At 41.5% G+C, this 19,352-nt stretch overlaps 1 protein-coding gene across 10 annotated transcripts in view; it reads right to left on the reverse strand.

Moving 5' to 3' along the window:
* plekhg2 (pleckstrin homology domain containing, family G (with RhoGef domain) member 2) overlaps positions 1-19,352 on the reverse strand; it is a 70,364-nt gene that overhangs the window by 35,058 nt on the left and 15,954 nt on the right. For 6 of the 10 annotated variants that reach the window (XM_028045193.1, XM_028045190.1, XM_028045191.1 and 3 more), the window contains exon 2: positions 8,365-8,442. The exons of 1 other annotated variant lie outside the window; for it this stretch is intronic. In XM_028045193.1, the coding sequence (XP_027900994.1) occupies positions 8,365-8,413 (49 nt within the window). In that variant the 5' untranslated portion in view covers positions 8,414-8,442. Of the gene's footprint in view, positions 1-789; positions 1,383-3,011; positions 3,117-8,364; positions 8,443-10,725; positions 10,803-19,352 lie in introns of those variants that run through there. 3 more of the 10 variants (XM_028045188.1, XM_028045194.1, XM_028045195.1) reach the window with 3 other exon arrangements.

A 19,352-nucleotide genomic window follows, 5' to 3' on the forward strand; every position in this document is an offset into this window, starting at 1 on the left:
AGACTTTAATCATATTTTTGATCTTACTGACATTTATTGATAGTGGAGAAAATAGTAGAAATATAATAATGTCTGTTTTGTTGGCTTTTTAAAATCATTAAACTAAATTTATCAAGTCAATGAAACCAAATTCTTAAAATCAGAAAATGTTCGAGATAAATGATAAACAATAGAAGATGAACGATAAACAATAAACAATAAGCGATAAACGATGAGTGATTAGCGATGAACGATAAACGATTAGCGATAGATGATAAGCGATGAGTGATTAGCGATAAACGATAAGCGATGAATGATTAGCGATAAATGATAAGCGATGAACGATAAACGATGAGTGATTAGCGATAAACGATGAGTGATTAGCGATAAACGATAAGCGATGAGTGATTAGCGATAAATGATAAGCGATGAATGATTAGCGATAAATGATAAGCGATGAACGATAAACGATGAGTGATTAGCGATAAACGATTAGCGATAAACGATAAGCGATGAGTGATTAGCGATAAACGATAAACGATTAGCGATAAACGATAAGCGATGAGTGATTAACGATAAACGATGAACGATAAGCGATGAGTGATTAGCGATAAACGATAAACGATTAGCGATAAACGATAAGCGATGAGTGATAAGCGATAAACAATAAACGATAAACGATAAACGATAAGCGATGAGTGATTAGCGATAAACGATAAACGATTAGCGATAAACGATAAGCGATGAGTGATTAGCGATAAACGATAAACGATGAACGATAAGCGATGAGTGATAAGCGATAAGCCCGACCTCGGCTGCCTCAGAGGAAGATGGTTGCCGTCGGTCTGTCGTTCTGGTGAAGTCTCTGATAACCGAACAGCAGGAGGTTTGGTCTGATCCGGGTTAAAGCTGCTGACAAACTTCCAGGATGTTTCACCAAACCTTCAGATCATGTTAGCCTGAATCCGGACTGACACAGAAACATTTGGTTTTTCATTCGTTGCAGGGAGCAGAAAGAGAAGCTGTTGCTGACTTCATGCTGCATGTTTCCTGTGCAGGAAGCAGAAACTCCTGCAGCAGCAGCAGGTCTTCAGGTGCCGACAGTCTGCAGCTGCTCAGAAACAAGAAGTGAAGAGTAAACCCAGCGGATGCGACGCAGCTACAGGAAGACTGGATGTGTTAATCTGAGGTAAACGTGTCGGGCCGACCGCAGTGACTTGGTGCTTAAAGCAAACCTGCAGACTGACTCAGAGCTAGCTGCCGATCTGCTGCTGTTAGCACCGAACGCTAAAACAAAGGAGCACACCTCCTTCCTTTGTGTCTCTTATCTGCTCTGGTTTTCAGACCACCATGACTTCACCTCCTGTGAGACGCAGCATTGACTGAGGTGACCTCACTGCAGCAGCAGAGAGCCGTAATGAGAAACATTATTACACATTTTCAGTGTTTTATTTATAAGATCTGACTCTGATTCTCACAAACTGGTTCTGGATGCAGCACATCTCAAACCGCATTCCTAGAGGGCTGGACTTTTACTGCAACTTTTACATGTCCCTCGTCCTACAAGCTGGAATACAATGACTAAACTGAATGAAGTCCAGCTCTACAGAGATCTGATGAGGAGCAGAGACACATCTACCGGTTCCAGGAGACCAAATCTTTCCCCAACCGCAAGAACCACTCCAACATTTTAACAGTGTTTGAAAACCTGAGCGACCCGAAACATGACGGGAAATAACCGCAGCTTTAACAGGTTTGGTGTGTGATGTCCAGAAACAACACACACCAAATTATTCGCCAACATTCAGAGGGGAAGTCTCACAAAACCTTTTGAGAGCAAACGCAAGTTCAGAGTAAACAAACATGGCCGACTGGGAAGAGCCAAAGCTGATCGTTAGTGGACGATGTTAGAGAAAAACCGACACATGAAGACGCCTCCAACCTGCAGACTTTCTGGGCCTCCAATGTTTCATCTTCCATATTTCTGTGTCTCCGTCTCCTCGCTCTCTGATTGGCTACACGTCACCTTCAACGTCGGGGAAACACACACACTGCGACATCAGGTCAAAACAATCCAACATGCTGAATATTCCTGATTTTAGATCACAACGTAGCAGATGACTCTGAACACACAGAGGAAAATCTACTCTGATTTTGTTTTCAGTTAAAGACAATCAGAGAATCTTAAAGGAGAAAATAGGCATAAAAAATCTTGGTGTGTGACTGAGGCGTTAGGAAACTGTCCATAATCTCTCCTGCTGGTTAAATCAATAAAACAGAGGAGAGGTGAGGTTCAGCTAGAGCCTCGTTCCAAACCGGATCCAGACGTGTTCTGGATGTTTCAGACTGGATTCTGTCTCCATGGAGGAGAAACTCTCCTCCAATCCACTGAGGGAGAGAAGAAACCATCTCAGTTTGTTGGTTTATCTGGTGGAAAAGCTTTAACTCCTGAGTCCAGAACAGAGACGACCTCAGAGTCACAGTCAGCTGCTGTTTTATAAAGCGTATCTGGAATATTTAAAAAAGAAAATGCAGATTGGGAATCTGAAACAGCCAATCCAGGAAGGCCATGGATGTTAGCTTCTGCAGTAGCGCTACGATGGTTTCCACTGAGCGTATCAGTGAAGATTAAGGTTTATTCAATGTCTGACCTGTTAAAACAGGTAAAAGCAGATGCAGTGAAGAGCTGTTGGCTGTTCACTGTGGTGTCTAAGCCCTGGGAAAACCTGGGGTCAACCGGGGGAAACCGCTGGACGGGTCACCAACCATCACAGGGACCAACAGGACAGACTATCAGGAATCAGGATAATTAACCCTCCATGTTTTTGGATGTTGGATGAAACCAGAGAGACAAAGACATGCAAACCCCACCGAGGTTCAGACCCTGAAATCTGCCAGGAGCAACGACGGCACCAGCTGTCGACAAAACCGTCCCGTCAGACTCAAGAGCTTCAGCAGGCGAAGTTGGTCAGAGCCGTTTGATCTGGAGAAACGTCTGTTTGTCTCAGTTTGAGCTGAAAGGTTTTACTCACCGTCTGCAGTCTTCTGGATGTGTGTGTTATCGTGTGTGTTTCAGTAGCTCCATCAGCTGACTCCGATCACCGTTAAAGATTCTGAAGTCTGTCAGTTCCTCTCAGCAACATCTGCTGCTCGGCACGTTTGACTTCCTGTCGTCGGTTTGAGGGCAGAGCGCTTGCCGCCCTGAAACGTTTCTGCTGTTGGCCTCAGGGCAGGACGCTTGGTGGATTGAGCTGCACCCAGTTTCAGGGTGGAGGTGTCAGGAGACGGAGGATGTTCAGTCAGAAAGTAAATCTGAGTGTTTTAAAGTCCAGGATGTGGTGAAACGTCTGTCTTGTTTTGTTTCCGCCTTCTCAGAAACTGGCAAGGCTCTCAGAAAGCTGCTGCAGGTGGTGATGCTCCGCTGCTCAGGTTTTCCACCTGGATGCTCAGCCAATCACAGCTGGGGATACCAACAGCCCCGCCCACAATAACCAGCAGGAACCAGCCTCAGTCCTCAAGGCGTCACAGGTTCGATTCCCAGTCTGATGGCCTTTGCTGCACGTCTCATTAGCCACTTTCCTGTCGATTCACTATCAAATAAAGGCCACTAGAGTTAAAAAAACCTTAAGAAAACTTTCAACAAGATGCAGCTAATGAGACGTAGCTATATGCTAACTGGCTGGACTCAAACCCACAACCTCTGAGTGATTCCTCCAGTTTCATCAGCAGTTCAGAACCAAACACCTGAAGAAAGATTCCCGTTAACAAACACTGTCTGCTTAGTTTCCATTTATGAAGCTTAGCCTTTACATTAGTATTTACCATATTTTGCCTGAGCTTAGCTTAGGTTTTCTTCATTGAACTTATCATCACTTAGTCAAACTTATCTCAGACTTTATTTAGTAATTTGTTGATTTTACTTTGTATTTGCCCTAAATTAGGAAAGACGGAGCTTCTTCAGGTAACCGGCTGTACGAACTGACTGTGATTCTGTTGTGATAAAATGAAACTTTTCCTAAACATTCAGCTCTGATTCGTGTTTTCCCAGAGATTTGACATCAGACACCATTTTCTGGATGACAAACATTTTGATGTGAACCAAAGAAATCAGACTTCCTGTTAAAATCATTTTCTGTCTCTACAGGCTTCACAGTCAGAAATAAACTGGAAGGAAAGTTTGATTCCTGCAGCGGAAAATGATTAAAATCTCTTTAAAGCAAGATGGCAGCCGTCCGTAATGTGAGCTGAAGTTGGAGTGACAGACCTGCATGGAGTCTTCAAGTCCCAAAAACACAGCAGGGCCTCCGGGCAGCGAGCTGTGGATGCCATTATGAGGTGGAATTTCCCTTTAAATACAGACTTTGAGGAGGAGAGATTCTTGCGTGTGATTACAGTAATCAGAGAGCTGCTCCTGGCTGTCGGCAGCCGTTTGACTGAAACGTTTCAGAAGAAGCGTCTGATGGAGAACGTTTCATCTCCTGGTGTTTCCCTCCAGCCTGACAGGCGTCGTCTTCAACCGTTAAAACTTTTATTTCTGCTTCTGAAAACCAGAAACTCTGCAGCACAGCAACAACAAACACCATCAAAAGCTGATATATTGATTCATGTGTTTGTTTTTATCTCCTCTGACGTTATGACAAACATTCATGCTTGGTTTTCATTTTCATATTTTCAGCTCTTCTTACTCCGTTTGCTTAAAACGAAACTAAAGATTTATTTGTTGCATCCAATGACAGAAAACTGTGAATTTGACTGAACTTTATAACATGAGAGGTGAGTCTGCAGACCAATCATGTTGGATGTTTACTGAAGAAATGAAGAATACAACTAAGAAAACCCACAGGGAGCCAGAGCAGAACAAAAACAGGGAAAATATGAGATCTAACAGGATGAGGCGGGAGGAACCAGCAGGAGAAGAGATTAAAAACGGAGAGGTGAACAAAACAGCTGATCTGATTGGCTAACGGGTCGCAGGTGGGAGGAGAGAGAAAAAATGGCACAGGGGGCGAGGGAGAGCACACAGGACACAAAGAAATGAAGAATAACTACAAACATAATTAATCCAGAGTAACAAGGAACAAACATAATTAGAAACACCAAGAAGAACTGAACTAAAGTAAGACACGGCAGACTGGCCTAATCAAAGTAACAGACTAAAAGACACAGAATACTCAAACTAGAAATACTGAAAGCAACCAAAGACGCCGACGTCGACATTTCCTCTGACTGTGAACTAAAACCTGGTTCACCTGGATCAACCTGGGCAGAGCGCCTCACCCAGGAGAACACTGGAACTGAACCTGCAACCCGCTGAGCCTCAGTCAGTTCTTCACCATCAAACTGGGGCTCACTGCCCCGAATCGACCAGCAGGATTTCAACCAGCAACCTCTGCCGTCGCAGAGTCACGCTGAAGCTTTCAGGTAAATGAACTTTGACCTCAGGCGCTTTCAGACAGACTGAAGGTCGTCTGAAGGGAATCGAACCGTTTCTCCGTCTGATGAAGTTCAGACTGCTGACACAAAACTGATGAACCAAACACTCGAATGAACTGAAGCATGGCAGGAGAATACCAGAAAATATAAAACCAGAAAATATAAAACCAGAAAATATAAAACCAGAAAATATAAAACCAGAAAATATAAAACCAGAAAATATAAAACCGGAAAATATAAAACCGGAAAATATAAAACCAGAAAATATAAAACCAAAAAATATAAAACCAAAAATTATTAAAACAAAAAATATTAAACCAAAAAATATAAAACCAAAAAATATAAAACCAGAAAATATAAAACCAGAAAATATAAAACCAAAAATTATTAAAACAAAAATTATTAAAACAAAAAATATAAAAACTAAAAATATTAAAACAAAAAATATTAAAACAAAAAATATAAAAACTAAAAATATTAAAATAAAAAATATTAAAACAAAAAATATTAAAACAAAAAATATAAAAACTAAAAATATTAAAATAAAAAATATTAAAACGAGACTTCAGGAGAAACACAGGATCATCGAACAACTTTATGACATCCAGAAAACAGCTGGACATGTCAGCCTGCTATGTGTGTGTGTGTGTGTGTGTGTGTGTGTGGGGGGGGGGTGTGTGTGTCTGCATGTTTCTCCAGATAAACTCTCCGCACACACAAAGACAGGAAGTTGCTCCTCTCACATCATCATTTATGAGCCAAAGTACTGAAGTAACGGCAAACTCTCGTGACCTTTGACCCCACACACGCACCAAGGTTCCTTCTGTTCACTTTCATTCCTGAAGCGATAAGCAAACTCCCCTCAACAGCTTGTGAAGATGGATGACCTTTGAACTTTACATTCCTGGCTCTTATTTGCCCTCGGCGTCTCGACAGCAAAAACGTCGGTTCTGACCTGAAACCGGATCGATTGATCAATAAGAATCAGCCGATGAACCGATCAGCGTATCGTCTCAGCTGATCCGCTGGACTCACGCAGATCAACCCAACCGAACATCCCACTGCTACAGCTGAGGTCAGAGGTCAACAGAAAAGAAGAGCGATGATGGCTTCCATTTCAGAGGTCCGGACCAGAACCAGTACGGACCCAAAACAAACCAAGAATTTCTCCTCTTAAGGGGAATGATGATCCACAGAAACCAACAGAATGGAGGGTTTGGAATGGCCTAGTCAAAGTTTCAGCCCAGCTGAGATGCTGTGAAATTAGTTCAGACGGGTCGTTTATACTTCAGTTTGATGGTCTGACCATTCTGACCCATTTCTCTGGTTCGGTTCTGACTGGTACTGTTCGGTTCTGCTTGGTTCTGTTCGGTTCTGCTTGGTACTGTTTGGTTCTGCCCAGTTCTGCCTGGTTCTGTCCGGTTCTGCTCCTTCTGTCCTTTGGTTATAATCAGAGTTCTGCTGCAGCCGCTCATGGCGATCCAGTCGGAGCGTTTGTCACAGCAGAAACATTGTTCTGAACTTTATCACCACAAACCAGGCAGCTTCCTGCACACACACACACACACACACACACACACACACACACACACACACCCACACACACATACACACACACACACACACACACCGTTGTGTTTGTGAATACTGCCCTCATGTTAATTGCAGCCTAAGGTCAGAAATTTTGCTGCTTTCGAGGTGTGTGTGTGTGTGTGTGTGTGTGTGTGTGTGTGTGTGTGAATGGTAACTCTGAAAGTCAATATAACAGCATGGTGCTGTGTGTAATTACACCTCATTACTCTGTGTGTGTGTGTGCGTGTGTGTTGGTCATGCTGACAGGAAGTCGCAGCTCACATAGAAACAGATCCAGACTGAAATAAATCCACTGACAGGCGGCAGCAGCTTCATGGGAAAAAACTCTGCTGTGTTTTCAGTCTGACAAGTGAAGCAGAGGAACGTCCAGCATCAGGAACCGTTCGGCAGCGTCAGGATCAGCTGCTGGGTCAGGAATGACGCTGTGACGGTTCCGGTCTCAGGCAGAGCAGCTCTGATTGCAGCTTTCTGGCTGATCGCCGACCTTTAAAAAGCCTGATCTGATCATTCTGACCTTTTGTCTGAAAAGTTGCTAAATGTGGCGTCAGAGTGGCTGAGTTGGTGGCGGTGGGGAGAGCATCGTAAACCGTGTGGGTCTGTCAGTTAGCAGCTGGTTTTCAGATACGATCAGAGGGTGAGATCGGCTTCACATGTAGCAATAAGACCAGACAGCTAACGTTACCTAGCTAGTGTTGCTAACATCACTGGCTGACCTTTTCCTGTGTATCATTTCCAAGTGACAATAAAAGTTTGAAGTACAACCTCCCGACCTTTACAAGCCACTGTACGCTTCCTAATGGAAGTTGTTTTTCAGACATTTTCTTTGATTCATGTAACTAAATGATATGAGTGAAGATTTAGCAAACATCTTCTCCTGCTCCCAGACAACCAGAGCTAGCTGCTATGGACAATTGTCCGTCTCCATGATAAGTTCTGGATGTATGAGGATGAAGAAAAGTCAGTGACCTGAATTCATGAATTCCATTTATTAATACCAGAACACAGCTGGTCCATAGTTCATGCTCTCCTTAAAGGCTGGCAGAACAAAATGGCTTCTCATTCTGTTTGTTAGCCTCTAGCTAAGCTTAAGAGGGCGTTTCCTAACACGTCATGTCCTTTAGCTTTAGCTTTGCAACTAGCTAAAAGAGATAGAAGAAAAACACTGAATTATTTATTTCCAACATTTTTACGTTATTAGTTTAAATGAAGACGGAGTGAGGACATCCGTCTTCCTAACAGAGCTGAGTGGACCAAACTTCAAGACGATGTTTGGACTCAAACAGGAACACTGTAACTGCTAAGCATGGTGGTGTCCCAGTCCCAGTCCCAATCCCAATCCCAGTCCCAGTCCCAGTTTACCTGAGTTACTGGGCAATCTCTGGCTGCCGCGCCGCGCCCCCTCAGGCATGGTGTGAGGATTTGGAAAGGAGCAGAAACCTGGAGAGAAGCAGGACAGAAACAGCGTTAGAGCCAGCGGACGGCGTCTTCATCGTTTTTCATCGCAAACAGGAAACCAGAGGAAGCAGAAACCCTGAAAACGCCGCTGGCTCCACCGCCATGGACGCTCTCGCTCTGCCTTTGTGTGAAAAATGTGAGCACAGATGTAATGTTTGGCTGGAAGACAAGAATTCACTGTCTTCATATTACCCAGTGTGTGTGTGTGTGTGTGTGTGTGGAGGGGTGTGTGTGTGTAACGGCCTCCTACAAACTCATTAATACAGTTACAGTGTGACCCAGTTTGTCCACTGGACACAAACAAGTGTTCCTGCAGCTGTCTGCCTCGGTACCAGGGTTAAGGGTCACAGTGGGGGGGCGGTCCAGGCCCGGATCCCAGATCGGCAGGTTGCTGGTTGAAATCCCTTTGTAAGCCTGGGATCTCTGCTGCAGCAGATTTCTGATCCTCAGAAAAACAGAAAAGACTAAAACCAACACGAAGGTTCGGTTCAGTCCGTCCCCTGGGTTGATCTGGACCCGGCAGACGGTTCGTTCCACAGAACGTTACCAAAAAATCAGATCCAGCTTTGAATCTTATGTATCTTTTGAAGCAGAGTAAACTTTAATCGGTCTGATAAAGGAGGTGAGGCCACCCAGAAAAGGCCAAGGACCAGAACGTAGCAGAAGAATTTAAAGCATTTGGCATTCAAAGTCCAGGCCCGGTTTCAGCGTTCGGACCGGAGCCAGACTTCATGAAAGAGTTCAGTGCAGTTCCCACAGCCTGGTCTGTCTGGATCCGAACATTCAGATCCAGTTTGACTCTGGTTGTTTGTGTCCCAGACCCGATGGGTCTGCTGCAGCGCCGCGGCTAACCCCCGCTAACGTTACCGCCGACCCAGTGGGAGGGGCCTACCGACACTTCCTGGTTCTGCACTGAGGTTCTTATTAAGCATGAAATGTTTCTGCAGAACCTGAGGAGAATTCTGATGCTGGTCGGTCCTGCCTGCAGTTCTGACCCGTTCCCAGACGGGCTTTAGCTCTCAGAACAGGAAAGTTTAGCTATTTGTGTTGCTATGGCAACCCAGATGTGTTTAATGAGCCTATCAGTCCCTGATCTTTCCAAACTCACCTCATCAAACACTTTTACTCACTGCGTGTGCTTACTGTTTCTACGGCAACCAGCCTCATCTCATGGACTATCATCTGAGCTCCCACAATGCATTGCGTCTAAAGGTCTTTGTTCAGATCCAAATCCGACTCAAACCAGAAACCAGAACTTCAAGGTTTTCATCTCGCTTCGTTGGTTTTCCAACATTGACCCAGCAGGACCAGAACCAGGACCAGGACCAGGACCAGGACTAGAACCAGAACCAGCCTCTCCTCCCTTCGATCAGCTCTGGGCCCGGTGGTTCTGCTTCATGGGAGCTGCTGGCAGTTTGTCATGTGACTTTCTTTGACCAATCAGCAGTGAAGCTGCAGAGGCCACCCCCAGCGTCTCCATGGCAACGGTTGCCTTCTCAAACTGAACTCAAACATGCAGGATGGAAACTTGGAGGCAGAAACAGAGACTGATCAGAGTAACGCTGCTGATTATTATGGGATGGAGCGGGTTCTGTGAAGCGGGTCATCAGAACCAGAACACAGAGCTGGGAAGTTCCAACAAATCTGAGTTTAACTGATGAATTAAAAATGAGTAAAAAAGCACAAACAATCAGACAAAATGTTAAAATAATGGACAACAACCCGACTGTGACTGTAGATAAAGGCTCATTGTTCATCAGCAGCAACAAAAAGCAGAGATGACGTCATAAGAGGCCCAGTTGGCCCGGGTTCTGAGAGAACACAATGTGAGGAGGCATCTGTGACCCAGTACCACACTGACACAGTGAAGCATGCTGGGATATCCACCACTGCCATCCATGTTTGGTTCCAGAAAAGACAGGAGGTTTAATAACGCAGAACGAACACAAAGACACATACAAACCGAGACAAAAAACACCAGAAATAAAATACTAAACCTGAAGGAATTAACCTGTACGGTAACTCCCACAGGTGAGCAGCGCTAGCTACGCTAAGTGTGCTAACCGTTTCGAAGTTAGGAAAAATAGGGCTAAACAAAAAGAAGGCTCTGCTATACCATAAGCATGCTAAAAAAGGAGCTGCTAACCCATAAACATTAGCTCTGCTAACGCTAAACCAACATTCTATTTAGTGGAAGCTAATGGTAAAGCGCTAAATTCAAGCTACGTGAGTATGTCGCCCTCATGAGGTTAAATCTGTTATTACCTGTACGGTTTGCGCTTCAGGAACTCAGTTCTACAGCAGCTGATTTCTGCTATGCATGCAGGACATCCGGAGGTCTAAAACCTTTTTTTTTTTTTTTTTAATTTTTCATTTTGTATCTTTAATTTCTCATCGTAATAAGTTCTTTAGTGTTATTTCAGTTAGTCCATACAATTCTACACATGGCCGCTAGGGGCGCTGACGCGTTGGTGACCAAGAAAAGATTGAGCACACCAGAAGAATAAATCTACCTTTTTTTTTTTTTTTTTTTTTATTAAACAAACAGTATACAAAGACTTGTTGAGGTATACGAACATTGCAACATAGGTAGAAAAAATAAACAAAAAACAAGGGGCTAAGAATAAAGACAAGCACAAACAGTAAGGCAAATGAATAATAATAGAGCAAGATTTTAAAACAAAAGAAAAGTAGAGATACTGGCAGTTACTTTTTTTGCAGAAATAGATTTCAAATGTTTCAATGAGGTATAATACAATTTAAATTGGTTAAGAAAAAAATCAAAACAAGGTGTAGAACCTCTGCATTTACAGCAGGATTTATGATATTTAACAAGCAAGAAGACAATATTTACCATGTCAGATATTTGACTATCAAATCATCAACATAGTATAATATGTGGGTGATGGTTATCTCTGGGATGGCTTCAGTTTTAAGGGACAACCAGTTTTTATTGTCTCTCCATAGTTTAAAAGAAAAAGGACAGAAAAAAAAGATGATTAATGATTCTTCTGGACATTCACTAAAGATATAACATGTTGAATCAAATTTAAATCTTTTGTGCAAAAATTTAGCCACTGGGTAAAAATTGTGAGAGATTTTGAAGTGAGTTTCTTTAACCTTTGGTGAAATCGGCCATTTTACATACTTGGAGAACAAATTCTTTATAATAGACAGATTGGTTGTTATCAAGATATTATTATTGTAATCATTAAATAATTTAGATTTGAAGGCCGTCACAAGCAGAACATTATTGTTTCTATCAGTCTCACTATATTCTCCAGTTTTCAGTTTGGGTAAAGATGAAATAACATTTGAATATCTGAAGGTGTTTTGGATGAGATGGATCAGAGCTACAGGAATAGCTTTACATACTTTTAGATATTCATTACAAGTACAGTTCAGATCAAATTTGTTGGTAAAATCTCTATGATTTAACAAAACACCATTAAGTACTATCCATACTATCCAATAAGTCAGTTACAAATAAAATACCTTTTCATACCAGTCAGTTTTAAAAATAGATTTTCTATTTATTAATATTGATCTGTTATTCCACACAACGGATCCATGTGGGGTAAAATTGTGGGTAAATATCATTTTCCAAAAATGTAAAACTTGCTTGTGAAAATTAGACAGTGCAATATTAATCTTGGTTAATTCAAAATCACATTTAAGCAAGAAATCCAAGCCACCGAGTTTATTAAATATAGATTTAGGGATATGAAACCACACTGAGTTGGAATGAGACAAATAGTTTTTCAGCCAATTTATTCTAAATGAACCAATCAGAGCCTCAAACTCCAAGGCTCTAATTCCTCCTTTATCATAATCTTTAATAAGATGAGATCGTCTTAAATAGTGAGTTTTGTTCCTCCAGATAAATTGAAAGATTATTGAATTAGCTTTCTTAATATTCTTGTCAGAGATAAAAGCAGAATGGCATGGATAAATTAACTTGGACACTCCTTCAGCTTTGGACAGAAGAGTTGGTCCAGAACCAGTCAGATCTCTAGTGAACCAAAGACTCAAGGATCTCTTCATGCCATCCAAGCATCTTCCAATGTTTTCCTCCTCTCTTCTAATAGTATTTTTTGAAATCAGTATTCCCAGATATTTAACTTCAGACTTAACTGTAATGGAAGCAGCAGACTCTCAGAGCTGGACTGGATCGGCAGAAGTTCACATTTATCAATATTGAGAGACAGACCAGATGCGCCAGAAAACATTAAAATAGATTTTAGAGCAATGTCTACCATAGTTTTATCTCTTAGAAAAATTGTTGTATCATCCGCAAACTGACTTATCTTGAATTCCTTATCAAAAATTTTGATACTGTGCAAATTAGAATTGTTCATAATTAGTAAGGTAGCATTTGAGTTGTTAATATAAATAATTTAGGTGAAATTGGGCAGCCCTGCCTGATTCCTCTTGACATAGAGAAACTAGGGGTCAAACTCGTTCCCAGGGAAACTGAGCTACTTATGTCAGTATACAATAAACTAATTATGTTACAAAATTTTTCCCCAAAGCCAAAATATTTTAGTGTTTTTATTATAAAGCAGTGTTCCAGTGAGTCAAATGCCTTAAAGAAATCCAGGAATAAAATAAAACTGTCACTATCAATAAAGCTACGATAATCAATCATATCAAAAATCAGTCTAGTGTGATGATGGATATTTCTTTCTTTTAAAAACGCTGATTGGCATTCATTAATAATTGTTCCTAATCCACTGTTTAAGCGATTGGCATAAACAAGAGCTAAAATTTTATAATCTGTACATAACAGAGTGATGGGTCTCCACTTGTTTAGTGATAAAGGATCTTTGTTTTGGGGATCAGAGTAATCAGACCTCGTTTCATGGTGGGAGAGAGATTATTGTTTGAAATGCATCCAGCAGGGCCTCAATAATAGTTTTGGTAAATCTTTCCAAAAGAAAGTATAAAATTCAGTGGTTAACCCATCGAGGCCTGGAGATTTACTCTTTGCCATTTGTTGTATTGCTACGTCCAGCTCTTCGATTCTTAATTCATCTTCCATGAGGTCTTTAAAATCAAGATTAATTGTTTCAACAGATTCCTGAATTTCATCAAAAAAATACTGGCAATTGGATTCTGAATACTTAGAACAGTAAAGATCACTATAAAAATGTCTCATGTATTAAATCCAGGTCTTCAGTGATGCTGCCATTAATAATTAGTTTCTGAATCTTCTTTTTGGACTGTCTCTGCTTCTCAAGATTAAAAAAATATGAAGATTTTTTTCACCATCTTCAATCCATCGAGCCCTGGAGCCAATGAAAGCCCCCCTTACTTTATCTAGAAAAACATCATCTAGTTGAGATTTAAAGCATCAGGCTGACTCAGCTCTTCAGACGTCAAAACTGATTTTGAACATAGAGAATTATTAATTTGGGATTGTTTCTGTCTCCTGAGCTTTGAAGCACTTTTGCCTGCCTTTATTGCTGTTGTCCTAACATTAAATTTAAACCACTCCCACTTACTTAAGGGCGACAGATCTATTACTGAAATATCTTCAATGAGGTCCAGGACTTCTGGACAGAAAGTTTTGTTATTCAGCAGATTACTATTAAACTTCCAAGCTATGTTTGAAGGTGGTTTAGATTTATTCAGAGAGAGAAACAAGGTAACTGAACAATGATCTGTTAGAGGAGCTGCTGAGATTTCACAACTTGAAATATTATTGACCAGATTATGAGGGATTAACCAGTAATCCAGCCCAGAGCTCTGGCCGTTTCCAGAAGGGTTGAACCAGGAGTATTGTCTGATATTAGGATTTCTAATTCTCCAGCAGTCTGTCAAATTTGTAGTAGAGATTAAATTTACAAAAATACCATCATAAATATGGTGCTGCCCCCTAGAGGGCAGGCGATCAATCGATCCATCTGGAGTTACATTAAAATCTCCTCCTAAGATAACCTGATCAGTGGAATATTTTATTTTCCATTATTTTATCTTCACTCCGAGGTCAGTAAAAAATATACTATTCATCGCTTTATTATTATATCCATATACACACACCAAAATAATCTTATTTCCATCAATCTCCACTATTACAGTTACCCAGTGGCCATTTGATTCACTGATATGCTCCAACAAAGAACCTGGGAATTTATAAAACATAATCATAACCCAGCTGAATGCGACGAACCATGACTAAAATTAATTTGATCACCCATTGAAGTTTCCAGAATTTGGCCTCCTCACTTGATGAGTGAGTTTCCTGCAGAAAAAAACAATTAGCCTTTTGCTCCTTGCAATAAAGAAAAGTAGCCTTACGTTTGACAATATTTTTTAAACCCCTAGTATTAAGTGAAAGTAAAGATAACATGAAATAAACACAGTAGTTGTGCAAAAACTAAACTCAGGACCGATGAGCAGGAATGAGAGAACAGCCAATAACAGCTATATGAAATAGTGCAATAGCCCTTTAAACAAATACAGACATAATATACCGTACCAGTGGGAGTAAAGGAACATGGCGGTGTAATTAGTCAGGGTCCACTCTTCGATTATCGATCAGGGCGAAACCTTCCTTCAGGTCTGCTGTTTGCCTCTCTCTGCTCCCTGAACCAGGGGCCACAGTTTGGCCCTGGGAGCCTGTCCTCCTTAGAAAAGTCCTCCTTGGAGCTGATGTGCATTTCTTTACAACCTTTAGCCTCTTTGGATTTCCTCCAGACCTCATCCCGCAGGGTTCGCATCCCGAACTGAATGATGAGGCTCTGGGTCGGTTGTTGGCCGAAGCGGCTCCAGCTTTGTTCCCCAATCTGTGAACGGTGTCGACTGTATCTCGCAGCCGATCCACGGAGACAGGAATGATCCTAGTGAGGATCCCGATGATGGATTCCCGTACGTCCTCGTCGTCTTTCCCGGGCAGTCTGGTCCGGTCCAGTCCGGTCACCCTCAGGTTCCAGCGTCTCTTGTAACGAGCCTGGTCTTCACAGGATCCTCAGCGCTGCGTTTTGTTTTTTGAGAAGGTTAACCGTAGCTTGGAGCTCTGATATGCCTTTCTTATTTACCTCAATGGCGACAGGATTAGCTTCTATGCGTTTGTCAATGCTTTTTAAAATTTCAGTCTGATTGTCCATCTTTGTGTTAAGTTCTCCTATCGCACGGAGGATGGCGTTCGCTGTGTCCTCGTTACATTCAGACTCTTGTAGCTTCATTTTCTTCTTGCTTTTGTTTTTAATAGGTGTGTGATCCCAGTTCACCTTCTGTTCTTTACCCGAAGGATCAGACGTGGCCCCGACCAACTCAATGTCTTCAATAATATCTTCGTCGCAAGCCTCTTGGAGAGCCGACCGGTTGTAGTCTGACATGCTGACCTCCGTAGATAAATTCCCAGACGGCAAAAATGAATAAGAAGGCTGAAATGGTTTCAAAAAGTTGTTAAACTAAGAATAAAAAAACCTACGATGTTTTAAAACAGGGGCTAAAGCACAAAATTTGGATTAAATCTAGGCTAAACAATAACTGTATACTAGAGCCTGCAAAAACAACAGCTCTCACTCCGCCATCTTGGGACCTCCCTCCGGAGGTCTAAAACCATAGACATAATATAATATATTATGTCTATGTCTAAAACCGCTTACTGTGGAACAACAGAGATGCATTCTGGGTACAGAATAACTGTCACTCACTGCAATGCATCATGGGCGGAGAACCTGAGGGGAGCAAGAGGAACTGCTGCGTAAACAGAATTCAAAATAAGAGCATGAAAAAAAGGTCTGAGGATCTCTAAACAGTCGATAACCAAAACCTCGACACAGATGCTGAACTTTAACTGAAATTTACAAAACATTAAAACAAGAAAATTTGAGTTTTAGAATTTATCTGGAAAAATGAATTGAGTGCTAAATGTTTTTAAAGCTAGCAAAATGTTAGCTATTAGCAGGTTAGCAGAAGTGCTCACTGTTACACAGAAAATAAGAACTAAAGCTAAAGGAATGAACCTGTATGGCAACACATTTTTATCAATAATAAAGAACATGATCAAAACAGCAACTTGTTCTGATTCGTCTCGTAAAGCTTCATGGTTCTGATCGAATCGGACCTCAGGCGGGTTATCTGGTTTATGTTCATTCAGGGTTTTAAAGTGACAGATTTACAGTGAGACATGCTGTACTGAGCTCGGTCCAGAACCCAATAAAACCCCTGATCCGCATCACTTCCTCCTGTTCCCCTCCAAGCAGCCAGAACTTCCTGCTATCATCTGAGCCTGATCAGAACCAGAACCAACACTGACTGGGTTTCATGGCTCTAAAGTTCTGTTCCGGTTCCTGAACTGAAAAACAACCAACATGAGATGCTAACATGTAGCTTCAGGGCTAAGTACTTCCTGTCTGAATCAGAACCAACTGATCGGGTCTTTATGAAGTTCTGCATTTATTTCATCTGAGCTGAGGTGAGAGCGTGATGGATGATCGATTTATCGAACCTCCCCGCTCCAGAACCGGAACCACAGAAAAGTGCTGCTCATGTTTGTCCCAGAACCCAGCAGGACTTCCTGTTTGACCCGTTTCAGAACCGTTGAGGTGAAGAACTGAAGGCGCCTCCGTCGTTTCTGTGTAAGCTGAGGGGAGAAGCTGCTCGTTTAGAGTCGCGGGTCGGTTCTGTGGTCTGGGTTCAGAACCGGGCCGAGAGAAAGTGCTCCTCCAGCCTAAACACAAGGCTGGCGCTCCGACACCCGTCCTCCTGACAGACGTGGGCCGGGCTGCTGTGTGTGGTCCAGAACCAGAACTGCTGAGCGTTCTGATGCGACCCAGAACCTGGAGCTTTCTGTGACAGATCGGACCTGAAATCTAAAGCCGGGTTCTACAGGAAGCGTTTCAGGGGTTCCTCTGGGGTCCGAACTCCAACCCTAACCCATCCATCGCTCTCTGACCCAAACAGGAAGAAGCAGAACCGTCACAAATACTCACATTCTCCACAGCAGAAGTACTGTCTGAAAAAATACTTTAGTAAAAGTAAAAGTAATTTAGTACTAGTAAAAGTACAGGCTGGACTGCTTAGTAAAAAAGTTTTGAAATGTACTTAAATGCAGAAAGTAAAAAGTATTTTCACCTTCAGACTTATCGAAATGACTTTTGGTAAGTCTAAAGTACTTTAAAAAGTTCTAGTCGTACAAAATACATTATTTTATTCTTTTGCTGACGACATGCTGTTGTGTAGAAATGAAAATTAATATCGATACGGTTTAGTTCTTCAAATCTCAGATCATTTGAACAAAACTTCACATCACTGTCTGTAATAACTCTTATGAGACTTCGTGAGTTACAGCCGAACTGAAAAACCTTGTCAAGAAAATCCGAGCTCATCCCACTTCCCCATGCTGGAGATTTTAGTTTAACAGTAATAATAAATAAAGTTATCTTTAAAATGAATCACTCAAGTGACATCAAGGCCCAACATTAGACTTAAGTGTCAATAAAATAAATCTAGTTGTGTGTGTTGTTTTTGTCTCATGCAAACTTTGCTTTAATTCTACTTTTTTCTATCTAATCATAAGAAATCATAGTCAGTCAGAGAGATTCATGAAACAAGAAAAGCAGGTTTCCTGGAAAAAGAGGAAGTTTCCAGCCTGCAGATTTATAAAAATAGCTGAGACTATTTTAAAGCATGAAAGTTTTAAAAAATTAAATCTAAACATTATTAGTAATTGGATAAGATTCAAAGTAAAATACTTATATGAATATTGGTTTACTTGTAATAATACACTTATATTTGTGGGAACTACAAGAAAAACAAGTAACTGTAACTTTAGTAGTAAATAATTAGAATCATGTATTATTCTTGGTTTCTTTTCAGAAAAACATCTGTAATAACTCACATTAAGATTATAATAAGAATAATTAATAAGTTATGGTTATAAAATCATAAATGAATGATAGATCAGAGAAGCTGAAGAAAATAAATGTGATATAAGTTATGGTTATAAAATTATAAATGAATGCTAAATCAGAGAAGCTAAAGAAAATAAATGTGATATAAATGTGATTTTGACATTGAACTTGAAATGGTGTAAAAAGGTGTAACTGCAATTAAACATCACTGATATGTTGGAGGTAGAGAGTAGGTGAAAGGTTGTGCAGGCAAGGGACACAGGAGGTTGAGCAACCCTGAGACATTGGCACAGACATCAGGAAATGTCTGTAAGACAGTGATGGATATGAGATCATCTGTCTAAGCAGACAGCAGGCGCACCAGGGGGGTGGATAAACCCTATAAAAGGTGGGTGCAAAAGAGGAACCTTTTGTTGGATCCTCCGGGCAGCTTCGAGCCAAGATCGAGATGGACAAAGAACTCTGCAGCTGAAGAAGAGCCGGGGCCACGGAGCCGGAGACTGTCCTGCACATGGAGGCCAACCCGTCTGGCCCACAATCTGTGGCTTCGAATCGCACTTCTCTCATCGGCTGGGTTCAGACCCCAAAGACAAAGATGAAGACAAAGACAAAGGCAAAGACAAAGAAGAAGAACTGGTGCCTTTTTTCCTGCCAGCACCAAGTCCTGTGTGACCTCAGCATCCATGCGGAGAGGAGGCTCATCAGACCTGCGGAGATCCTGGCCTTCATCGATCGGCGTCTTCCTCCTGTTGCAACACCTTCTTCATCATCAAGCCAGGTCTGGGGTTCGAAACACCAAACTCCGTCCGTCTCTCTCAAAGGTTTCCTTTTTTAGTTCTCAGTATCAGCAGTAGGGAAAGATAGACTAGATGATTGATTTTACTTATTTGATTATTTCTGCTACTGAATTAAGCTGTACTGACCCTTGCAAAAATGCCTTACTAATAAAATATTTAGCATAAAGAAAATCTAAAGATGTTGTGAACATTCAGTTAATGAGTCACCTTAAAGTTCTTTGATGGTTGTAAA

Source organism: Xiphophorus couchianus, chromosome 18, assembly GCF_001444195.1.
Source record: "Xiphophorus couchianus chromosome 18, X_couchianus-1.0, whole genome shotgun sequence".
In the NCBI taxonomy this organism is placed as follows: Eukaryota; Metazoa; Chordata; class Actinopteri; order Cyprinodontiformes; family Poeciliidae; genus Xiphophorus; species Xiphophorus couchianus.